The 12,196-nt window shown below is 38.6% G+C and overlaps 1 protein-coding gene across 1 annotated transcript in view; it reads left to right on the top strand.

The window, feature by feature from the left end:
* PTPRQ (protein tyrosine phosphatase receptor type Q) overlaps positions 1-12,196 on the top strand; it is a 139,801-nt gene that overhangs the window by 106,437 nt on the left and 21,168 nt on the right. The window contains exons 51-52 of the mRNA XM_086471434.1: positions 5,404-5,503; positions 6,311-6,439. Of these exons, the coding sequence (XP_086327560.1) occupies positions 5,404-5,503; positions 6,311-6,439 (229 nt within the window). The remainder of the gene's footprint in view (positions 1-5,403; positions 5,504-6,310; positions 6,440-12,196) is intronic.

Raw genomic sequence — 12,196 nt, 5'->3', positions numbered from 1 at the left:
AATTATACCAATAAAAATACCGTTTTGCCAGGATAGCTCATCTTGCTTGGTGAACTGGCAAAAGCTATGCTGTTTGTGCAGTTTCCCTCTGTGTTGAATGTAGAGCTAGTATTGTGTGCTCTTTGTTGGGTCAAAAACTGGCTGGATGGCTGGGCTCAAAGAGTTGTGGTGAATGGAGTTCAATGCAGTTGGCAGCCGGTCACAGATGGTGTTCCCCAGGGCTCAGTACTGGGGCCAGTTCTGTTTAATATCATTATCAATGATATGGACAAGAGGATCAAGTGCACCCTCAGTAAGTTTGTAGATGACATGAAGTTGGGTTGGGAGTGTTGATCTGCTCAAAGGTAGGAAGGCTCTGCAGAGGGACCTGGACAGGCTGGATCGATGGGCTGAGGTCAGCTGTATGATGTTGAACAAGGCCAAGTGCTGGGACCTGCACTTTAGTCACAACAACCCCATGCAGCGCTACAGGCTTGGGGATGAGTGGCTGGAAAGCTGGCCGGCAGAAAAGGACCTGGGGGTGTTGGGCAACAGCCGGCTGAATATGAGCCAGCAGTGTGCCCAGGTGGCCAAGAAGGCCAACAGCATCCTGGCCTGTATCAGAAATAGTGTGGCCAGCAGGACCAGGGAAGTGATCGTGCCCCTGTACTCAGCACTGGTGAGGCCGAACCTTGAATGCTGTGTGCAGTTTTGGGCACCTCACTACAAGAAAGACATTGAGGTGCTGGAGCGTGTCCAGAAAAGGGCAGCGAAGCTGATGAAGGGTCTGGAGAACAGGTCTTATGAGGAGTGGCTGAGGGAAGTGGAATTGTTTAGCCTGGAGAAGAGGAGGCTGCGGGGAGACCTTATCGATCTCTACAACTGCGCCAAAGGAGGTTGTAGGGAGGTGAGGTGGGGGTTGGTCTCTTCTCCCAAGTTACAAGTGATAGGACAAGAGAAAATGGCCTCAAGCTGTGCCAGCGGAGGTTTAGATTGGACATTAGGAAAAAATTTTTCACCGGAAGGGTTGTCAAGCACTGGAACAGGCTGCCCAGGGAAGTGGTGGAGTCACCGTCCTGGAAGTACTTAAAAGATGCGTAGATGTGGTGCTTAGGGACATGGTTTAGTGGTGGACTTGGCAATGCTAGGTTAATGGTTGGACTCAATGATCTTAAAGGTCTTTTCCAACTTAAACAATTCTGTGGTTCTATGATTCTATTCCAGTGAACATAATGTAGGAAGCATTTTGTCTGCAGATCATTCCTTCTAGTGGCAGCTCATCTGAGGACATGACCCTTTAGCCCTTCATCCTGTAGATACAGACAAGGCTCCATATTATGTTGTCTAATATAAACCATCCGATTCTAATGTCACTGGCCAATAGGCTAGCTGTTATGGGGTCTCAAATCCAGCACAAATTCCTCCATGGCAGTGTTGATTTACCCCCAAAATTGGGAATGAAGACTCTTGTAGCAGATTGCAATAAGATCTGTAAGTCCTTTTAATATATTGGTAAGTCAAAACTTACTTAGCTAAGCATTAGCCCTGACTTTCTGAAAAGGGATCCCAAGACAACTGGATGAGTACCCAGAAGAATTTTAGTGGGCACATATTTTTCATATGGCATTCATCTTCTGTGATATGAGCTTCCTTATTCATCTAATCCACGTTAGAAATTTGTTACATGATCTGACACTGAAGATCCTGAAATGCCGATTCACTACCTGAATATTCTGAAGGGATCTGGCACTGTTTCTCTAGCCCTGAATGTTTTGGAAAGTGCAACACAAAAATTGTCTTTATATGTTCTGAGTTTAAAAGTTCTAAGCCAATGAAGCAAACACTTTGCCCAGTACGGGAAAGACAGTGTGTCCAATCAGGGAAAACAACTCTACTGGAAATGAGTCCAACTGTATCCAGTCCTCTGTGCAACTTTCTCTTTTCTAACAGAAAAGTCTGCAGTGTTTAAAGAAATTATGCTTTAGTGGCAGGCAGATGGTGTAATTCATTCGCTTCTGTATTGATACTGAAAACTTGTGACACATTCTCCTTTGGTATAGATCATAAAGAACCAAGATCTGTTTGTATGCTGAATAAAATGTAATAGAAAAAGAAAAAACCCAGACCTGATAAATTCCTCAGATATACACAGCTGCTCATACCCATCCGGTGCCTTCTGTGCTAAAGTTTAACATCAGGCGCTGCTTTTAAAACGGGCACTACAGGAAACTCTTGTCTGGCCTTAAATTTTAAATTTCAGAGCCTATCCAACAAGAAACAAAACTTAAGTGGAACAGATAATTAAAAGTTCCTTCTATGTTTTCTTGCAAGTGTTGTGAAATCAACATCAAATTGATGTATCACAAGTGATGGCAGGTACTACAGTTGAGTGGCCTCAAAGATACAGCACTGGCAATGCCATTACCAGTCATATTCAGTGAAGAAAGGAAGTTGGATTTTTTTCATACACATGTTCTCAAGACACATAACCTGAGGAACATTGCCCACATGTTTCCTTATAGAATGTGCTTGGTTATATGAACCTGAGACTTGCTCTAGAAGCATAACCCAGAAAACATACGAGGAAGATCAGTAGCTGTTAGGTATCTCTGTGACCAATTCTATTCCACTTGTAACAAGAGCATCTTTCCAGAAGAAATGTAGGCTGCCTGAAATCAGAATTGCAATTTAATTTTAGATCAATTATCTTATTTTATAATCACTGAAAATTTCTGTTTTTCTAACATTACACTTTAATTTTAGAAGATAAAAACACTAGTCTGAATTTTGGCAGAGTTATTCATGACAGTTCAAAGAACCCTACATTATTTTGGTTTCTAAGTCTTCTTATGGAATAGATAGACCTTGATCTGGAAAACCAGAAAGCTAACCTTGTATCTGTGCAATTTCATTGTGCATGTTAAATATGTTTGAATCAGTAAAAAAAATGGAAAACTTAGGAATGAGTTCTCTGTGACAGACATCAACTTGTTAAAGAAGAGGAATTTTGCTAGGGAGGAACACTGAAGCAGAAACTATTGGAATACATAGCTGCAATAATGATTTTTTATTTGTGGTAAAGGATACATTTTAATATGGTGCTCCCACTCAACTATACTTGGAGTACCACAACTCCTCTTGAGCTGGAGAAGTGGCATTTCTTCCTCATAACCCATGAGTGACATTGCAAAAGTAACATCCACACTACAATGAAAGGTCAGGATTCTTCCATGAGATAATTAAGTTGTGGTGACAAATACTGTTTAAACTTCTAATACATCAAGGCAGCTTATAACCTTCTCATAAACTCTGATAGCTAGTTCAGCAAATCATTGTAGGGCAGCTGGTAGTCCTTGTGTAAATGTAGACTTTTTCCATGTGAAATACAAAGCTGATGAGACAGGAAATAATCAAAAATGGTGTTTCCTGACACTGCCTTTTGCATAGAAACCTACCTTATGATATTCTATTATTGCAGTTTGTTATCATCATGTGTTGAGTTGCAATGCCTCAGTTATACATGTTGTCTTCTGTTTTGTCTCCTTTCCCTTGCCCCATGATCATCTCTACAGACGTATGTAATCCTTCCCTGTTGCAAAGGAGAAAATGTATTTTTTTATTGTTGGTGGGTATCCTGCCAGCACTGTTTTGTTTAATAACATCAGCAATGTTTGGACTGATGTTAACCATAGCGTTTAACATTGACTTCACTGTTTAGTGTAAATTAGATGGAACTGTTGTAAATGTTCCTCTGAAGATTCGTCTGTTCTTCTTCCACATTACTAACATTTGTGCCTTATCACAGGGATAAGTAAATACAGGGACTTTTTCATTCCTTTTCTTCTTGTAACTTTTTTTTATATATACTTGCTTTTCTTTTCTCTTGTCTTTCCCTGGCCTAAATTGATCTTACATTGTAGTGTCCAGTATTGCATCTGAAATTTTACTAATGCAGTGGAAGAATTATTCCAGGTGTTTTGTAAACTATACTTAATTCTGTTGTCTGTCATTTCATACAGGCATGATATTGCTTATTCATGTTGGTTTTGGTCTACAATAATCTCACACTTTCTTCTGATAAATTTCTACCTAACCTACTGTTCACTATGCTGTATTATTGTAGCTGATTATTCCTGCCTGTGTAGAACCATGCACTTGATCCTACAAAAGTGCATCCTGCTGTTTTAAGACAATTTCTTCAGCTAAATCAGGGTCATTTTGAATTGTAATCATGTTCTCCAATGTACATGTGGCCCAAATTATCTGCAATGTACTATCTAATAAAAAAATCTGAGCCCTTTGAGAGAAACAAATCCAGGACTTCAGTGTTTCCCAGTGTGTCCTTAGGAGGATATTGGCCTTTGAGCAGGAAGTCTGTTTCATATGGCAGGAAGCAGTACCTTTTTCTGTCCTTCCTGGAGGTTGGACAGGACCTAAGATTTCTACAGTGGATCAGCAAGTGGAGGTGAGTGTCAGCATAGGTGAACAATACCAGCAGTAGTAAACCCTTGCTTTTCTTATTTTCACTGTGTGCCTAAGGAAAAAAGAGGCTCGGATTTTTGAAATAGGGACAGGATTACCAGGAAGGGTGGGAAATTAAATGACTCTTAGAAATTTAGCACCAAAGAGGTTCAAAAAGAGGACTAGAAGCTACCGATCTAAATTGTTAATCGGTCTCTGAATAAGCCTGCATTCTCACCTGTAAGGACTGATCAGACTACCAGAACCTTTACCTTTTTGACATAGAGGCCTTTATGATTACTTTTGACCTGCTGGTGGTTATTCCTAACAATATCACCCATTCCCACATAAATAAAGAGTATGAGTTAATAGTCAGTGAGGCAGATGATTAATCCAGAAAGTTTGGATCTGATTACAAGGTGGGTTCCTTCAGCACCCTGAGGAGAGTAGCTCCAAAAAAGCATCTTTTATTTTGTGCCTGTGATATCTGCAAGGCTCATAGCTTTAGAGTTGTAGCTTTTCCTTTTCCACCCCTGGAGTCTGATTACTCCTAGCTGTGAGCAACGTGTCTGTTCTTGGCTGCACAGAGACTGAAGCAGGAGCTCACTTCAGGCTAGTGTTCAGACTGATATTACTACAGTGTAGACCTACCTTTAACCTGTTTAGCAGGTAAAACTGAAAAGCACCAGGGTGTGGCTGCACATATAGCTGTAGAGAATATAGCTGTAGAGATATACTATTAGCGTTATGTATTACATAGATCAGCAATGCTTAGGAACCTTTACAGAAATTGGTTTTGGTTTTGTTATATTTTTCTTTCCTGAGCAGCTCTTTGACTGACACAAAATGGATGCAGTTGTACAGAGAGAAAAATGTGTCTTATCGCTCCCTGATTTGACCCTGTCAGAAATGTAAAAATTGTAATGAATCTGTGAAATAATAGATTTCTACTTTCTGTTACAGGTGAAGGACTGTCAGGAAGATCTGTAGAAGTAATCCTTGCTGTTACTTTGTGTATACTTTCAGTTGTTCTTTTGGTGGCTGCAGTATATGCTTTTGCAAGGTGAGATTAATGTATCCTTGCCATACCGTGTTTGTAAGCACGCAAAAATGTTTTTAAAAAGAGTTGAAATAGTCCTATAAATGCGTCCAATCTGTCATTTCAAAACATACTGCCCTTTTTTTTTTTTTTTTTTTTTGTCTTTTGTGTAGAAACTTAGGGAGGGACTCACAAAGGCTTTAGCCTAGTGAGAGTAACCTTCATAGCTGAAGCAGAAAACCCAACTTCTCCAGAGGGTAAATCAGAGCAGTAGCCTGTCTTACCCTTTCAGAGCCACTTCTCTGTTGACTTGATACAGATCAGAGTGTCAGCTGGCTGAAGTTAACATGATGGCTAACCCTACTGACAGCTTGATGTGAAGTAAATACTCCGAATTCTGTTTTCTATCTTACTAATAAATTTATCAGTTAAATACATTAAAGTCTCACATGTGAAAGAGAAATTGATTTCTGATTAAAGTTGTGGACAAAGTGTTCATGTGAAGAAGCAAACTGGGTACTGCATACATGATGTCAATTTGCTCATTCATCAGAAGTTCTGTTCTTCCTCAGCTGCATCATTCGGGAATTGCCAAAGAATTTATGTAGGAAAACTAAGAGAACATATAGGCTAGATTCTTTCCATATGAATTTTAGACAATGTAACTTGCTGGATTTGACTAAATTACACTGTTGTAAGGGAGAGCAGCATAAAGGTCAAGGAAGGATTCCCAGCAACCATTTTTCAGTTTCCGTCTGTCTAACCAAAGTATTGACATATGTGTCCTTAAATCTTTTGCATGTTTATTTTTCACTATTATTTTCTGTTTAGAATTCGGCAAAAGCAAAAAGAGGGAGGCACATACTCCCCACGAGATGCTGAAATTATTGACACTAAGTTCAAACTGGATCAGTTGATCACAGTGGCAGACCTGGAGCTAAAGGATGAGAGATTTACACGGTAAGCGTACTCCTTGGGCAAAACAGTAGTCCAAAGGGGCTGTAGCCATGACCCCTTTCTGACCTTTGCTTGTTTGGAAGTGTTTGTGGCGTTCTTATTTACACAGGTCACTGAGATCCTCTTTCAAAGAATGACCTCCATCCTCAAGACACTTCTCACTAGCTTTTAGAAAATCACTTAATCTTCAGCTCTTTTTACAACAAGATAAAGATCTAAGTGCAAATCACTGTTTAATTGTCTTAGCAAGAAAAAGGCTACTTATTTTTAAACATGCAGAATTTCTGAGGTTTTTTTGAAGGCACAGTGTTTTGTGTAAACTGCAAACCTACATAAGCATTCTGAAAGAGTCAAACTCCCAGAAGTCCCAATCAACTAATTCATGTCATTGTTTAATTGACATTTAGAAAATATTGCGTTTGTTGGGGTTTTTTGTCACAAAGGGATTTGCATAACATCTGGGTTTCCGTGGAGCTCAGCACGCTGACTATCCTGACATCTACTCCTTTAAGGGGTATGCAGCAATTCCAGGCTATTCCTATTTTCTGTCTGACAAAGGATCTTGTCACAGTTATTTATCTGACTGGCAGAAATATGGATATTATTCACTGAATAAATATAATGATGATTCTCAGTAATATATGACATCCAACTGAGTTAGAAATGTTTGGTGAACATTCTTTACCTGCTCGTATTTTCCCTGCTGTGTCACAGATGAAACACTGTGGTAGGCAGTCTCCTTAAAGATGAGAAGCCTAAAATAGTCTTACCCTAGCAGTCAGGCATCCTACTGCTGCAGACTAGGAGTAGCTGGAAGATGAAAGGTTGTAGCCATTGACCTGTTTGGTTTGAGTGTGTATATGTCTATGTGTGTGGTACAGAGTAAGTTGATTGCATGTACAAACCTGTTCAAAATAGTGCACACAGGAACGGCTGCTTGTAACAGATGAGAAAACATACTATGAATCACGTGGAAATCATCAACATAATGGATGTGGTATGTTCTGTGTGGGGCACATGTCATTCAGACAGCATTGTTTAGTACCTGCTAATAGCGGAAAACATTCTCTGAAGATAGGACCATTGCCAATGCACTGTGATAACTGTGACTCGTATAAACGATCTTGATGATCTTCAAAATGGCTTGTTTCCAAACTGTTAGCTGAATAAGAATAGTACTAATTTTGTTTATATACTAAAGTGTTAATGGATTTTACTTCCAGATACTCTTCATTTTTCTTTAGACGCAAGGAGATATTTGTCATCCAGTAAGTTTTTGTATTATTGAAGCAACATGGTGTGTTTTCCGTTCTTTTCTCTTAACCTCTGTGCTACCATACTATGTTGAATGATATAGTTAATCAAAATGAAATGTCAGTCTTTGCAGCTATACTAATGACAAACACTGGTATTTGTCATCATGTAATCATATTTATTTTTAGTCCCTAATGTTAACGTACAACAGTTCCACAACTATTTTGAAATAAATCAGGGCAATTTTTACATTGAAGTTATAACATATGATGACAATATAGCACTGATGTATACAGTGTATCATTGAAGCAAATGTAGTGCAAATGTAACATAAGAAACATGCTGTTTCTTTCCTTTGGCAGTTAGAATGTATGCAGTTAAGAGAAATTCTCTTTTTTTTTCTCAGCTGCCTTTTGTACTCACACTGCAGCTGTTTTGTACTATGCCACTACAATCTCAGCAACATATCCACACAGTCAAATCCTTTATCAGTTTGGAGAGTACTATTTTGCCACTTTTCTCTCTAAATTATGTGTAGTTTAGATTAGTACAGTCTCAAACTCTACAGGGTAATTGCAAACTATAATATTTCATGCTTACATTCCCTTCATTATGTGATTTATGCACAGCAAGGCCTTTACTGAACAGTGCTTCAGCAGTTTTAGTTACATCAGCCATATTTTAATAAGTCAGTCTCACATTTTGGTTTGCAGTTTGTCATGTCCTTCCTTCTGTACTTTTCTCTTTCCTCTGTCCTCACTTCTTTAATGGCCAAAAGCAAAGACTCTCTTCTTCTGCCTTCTTCTTGTAAGGTACATGATGCAGCTGTTAAATTTTTGATTATTATTCTTCAAACAGTAGTGGCACTGAAGCTACAGCAGGCTCCTTGCACAGGTCCTTTGTTGGATATTATGACAAATTGTTGAAGTTTGAAGTGCAGGCACTAACTGAGAGCTCCTCAGGACAGGATTCATGCCATTTTTTCAAGTGGAAGAAGACAGTAAATGTACTGTGGGACCCTACTAGATAACATACATATGGTAATGAGGGGCAGGATATCCTTTATGTGCTCAAAACTTTTTAGTTTATTACAGGGGCTTTTTTAAGCTTTAAAGAATGTTTCAATATGTATAAGATTCTGTTCTGGTAATGTCTTTCATATAGATACACCCTTCCTAGTAATGATGAGTTATAACAGGAAGCTGGCAGAAGCACGGCAGCATGCACCAAGGCAGCTTACTGCAGAACCTAACGTCTGAAATATCTTTGCTGCCTCTTTTCAGACTTCCACAGTTACACCACAAAAGAATTTTTGTACCTGTTTACTTCAGGAAATAGCTATGTAGAGTCAATCATAGTCCCAGTTTTTGTGTTGTCCTTATCGTTCTCATGATTTATGGTTAAAGCAGTGACATGTTAGCATGTTAAATTATTGTATTACATGTTGATGACATCACAAATTTACCATGCATTTGGAATGGGACTGTGCATCACCGTATCTGCATAACCTACTGCCATACATCGTCTGCATTTGGTCAGCCATCTCAGCTGTGTTTGCAAAGTTTGCTGTGTTGCAGAATGCTGGTTTCAGTTCATGGCATCTTGTAATTGTAGGAGGAAAACATACATGGGCAGACTCCTTTTCCAGGCTGTCTTGTTTGTATTTTTTGGACAGCAGTAAGTCAGCTGAAATCTGGTCCAACTAAGTATACTTTCTACCCTGAAAGGGTGATGGGGAGTCTATGTGAAAATCTTAGGTGACAAAAGAGCAGTATAGATTTTTTCTGTATCTACTAATCGTGCCATTCAGTGCTGATTTGAAGGAGATGCCTTGGAAACCAGGTGTTTTGTCATTTCTCAGCCAGTATATTATCATGTTAGTTACCATACCATAAATCAGTAAAGACATGGACTTCCAGCTGACACAGTTCATCCACAGAATCAAGATACCCCAGCCTGCTCCATGAGATCCTTCTTGACTGTGTCTCATACATTGTCTCTTCAGACATTCTGTCACACTTAGTGGATCATGGCCTATGATCTTCACTCATGTTCTCAGAAAACTTCTGCAGCTGGTGTCACATGAGAAATAAAAAAAAAGTAGAAAAAGGGTTTTCTGTTCTGTAAGAATATGACTGGAAATATGTTTTTATCAATGAGTCTTAGCAGATAAAAAATTCAAAAGCTTAAAAAGTTTAATGAACCAACTCAGCAAATATTCAGTATAGATTAATCAAAACCTTTTGTTTCACACATAAAATGTGACTTTTTCATACATAAAAAGTAACATTTTAATGACTTTTTTAGTATGAAATATTTTGCATTACAGAAGTCAGTTTAGTGTCCAATTTTGCCAGTTTTGAAACTTTTTGGGGGTCAACATTTTTTTCAAATCAGGACATTCATGGCAAATCCCAGTTCACAGTAATAATTTTTTAATACAATGGTCATCAGAAAAAAATTTACTTGAAAAACTTCAGTGTCTGAAAATTACTAATACTAGCTAGTATATATACACCATCTCTCAGCAAGTCTTTGTTAGGCAATTAATTAATGGGGTGTAGTTTCAGAGGGTATGCAGGGAATCAAGCCCTACTGAATTCAGTGGAAAATAAGATTCTCTTTATGAAGCCAAAATGCTAATTTTGAGTGTTTGGGACATACATTGATCTCCATGATGGTGGAGATCGTATGAGACAGACAGTAACAGAAAAAACCAACCCTTGTTTAAAACATATATAAGCCCATCAGTCTAAACTGGATTGAACATTAGTTCATTATGCACACTGAATGTATGTGTACTGGGGCCTCTCATCGCTTAGTCTTTGTAGCATGTCCATAGGGTTTGGCAGGTCACTTTTCAAAGCAGACATTCATCTGCTGTGAATAGTTTCTGTCACTAAATTTTCGGGGTGCACCAGGTTTGGTGAGAGACAAGTAACTCTTCAATGTTCCAGGTGCTCACCTAGGAGACAACTTCTCTGGCACCCTACTTTTGCAGTGGTTTCTGCAGCAAGGATAAAGCCATGTAGGTCCACGTTTCTTAAAATCTTTCCATGAGAAGTTGCACCTTGTAGTGGGTGCTCTGAGGCTTTTGTTTCATTCTGTGTGAGACAGCTCGTCAAGCAAATGGGGCACAGCTTCAGAAGAACTATTTCTGAATTACAGACACTGTAACCCTTGCTAATGACAGATAATTAGAACTCTTTATGAAAAAGTATTGTATATAAAATTATTGTCTGATCTCAACTTTCCTATATATTGTGTATTCAGGAGGAATCTGTATTTGAGGTAACACTTCTGCACACACGCTACTTTCTCTAAACCAGCCTGTTTCTTCTTTCTTTGAGTGGGAACAGGCATGGCTCCTGCCTTGCCTTTTTCTTCAACAAGTTTTGCTTTAGTAGTCAGCTATCAAGAATAGGCTTCCTGAGCTTTGTATCCCAGGAGTACAAGGTTTATGAATGTATGTGTCCTGGTACAATAGAAGAAATGACCACATGTTCTCTTTCCTTAGGCCTTTAATATTTAGGAAGGGTTAAGCTCCATATTGCTTTCAATTAACTTGCTAAAAATTAGTTCCTCTGTTGGTCCTAGGAAGTGTCGGTGGTGCTTATGAGTTAAGCCTTTTGCCTACATACTCATTTCTGGTTTCTTTCTATTTGGACGAAGTTTTAATTCCCTGTGGATTTCAGATGATTGACCCAGAGAGAAAGCTGAGTCTGTGTGACAATATGGTCTTCAGTTACCACTGCCAACACAAATAAATGGCTTCTTTCTAGCTCTATCATAAGTAATCTGAGTGGGATTCAGATTTTTGATAGACTTCAAAAAAATCCCACACATGAAACAATACACTGTTTTAAAAGAAAATCAGATTTAAGGCAATAAAGCATTCTTTATCTTAGAGAATGTTTTTCTTTCCTAGTTTCAAAGTCAGACAAGTGGGAATCTGGAATTGTCCAGCTGAAACAGGGAAATTTGCAACTTCATGGTTTGATTCTAAGTTGTGCTCATCAAGATCTAGTGATAGCTATATTCTTATGTTTTATACAAGAGACTGGGAAATGTGGAGAACACTATTACAGGTAGATGAGTGTTTTTTCATTGATGAAATACTGAATACATATTCAAGAGACTTGGAAAAATACGAGTTTTTGAAGCCTGAGGATGCTGAAACTGAATATGTCTGTGTCTTTAGTGAACATACAAAATTCATCCCTCCTGAAGATTCTTACACAAAACCAACATCCTTGCTAGTCTTCAAGTTAGTCATTAATTCTCATATAAGCATTTAAATTAAATCATCTTATTTTCTGAGCTGCCAAGTCACTATGACGTGCACTTGCTGCCAACAGAGGCGTGAGAGTTCAGCAGTTCTAAAAAACAAGTTCTTCACTTAAATGCCCACAGGCAGGTGAAAATGTCAATCTGTAAGTGCCTTACTTCTTTAAAAATGTTTACTGCTTATGAAAGACAATACATGATTATGCCTTAAAAAAAAAT

This window comes from Leptosomus discolor, chromosome 1, assembly GCF_034619465.1.
Source record: "Leptosomus discolor isolate bLepDis1 chromosome 1, bLepDis1.hap2, whole genome shotgun sequence".
Classification (NCBI taxonomy): Eukaryota; Metazoa; Chordata; class Aves; order Leptosomiformes; family Leptosomidae; genus Leptosomus; species Leptosomus discolor.
The sequence above is the reverse complement of the archived record's forward strand: the minus strand, read 5'-3'. Positions and strand labels throughout refer to the sequence as shown.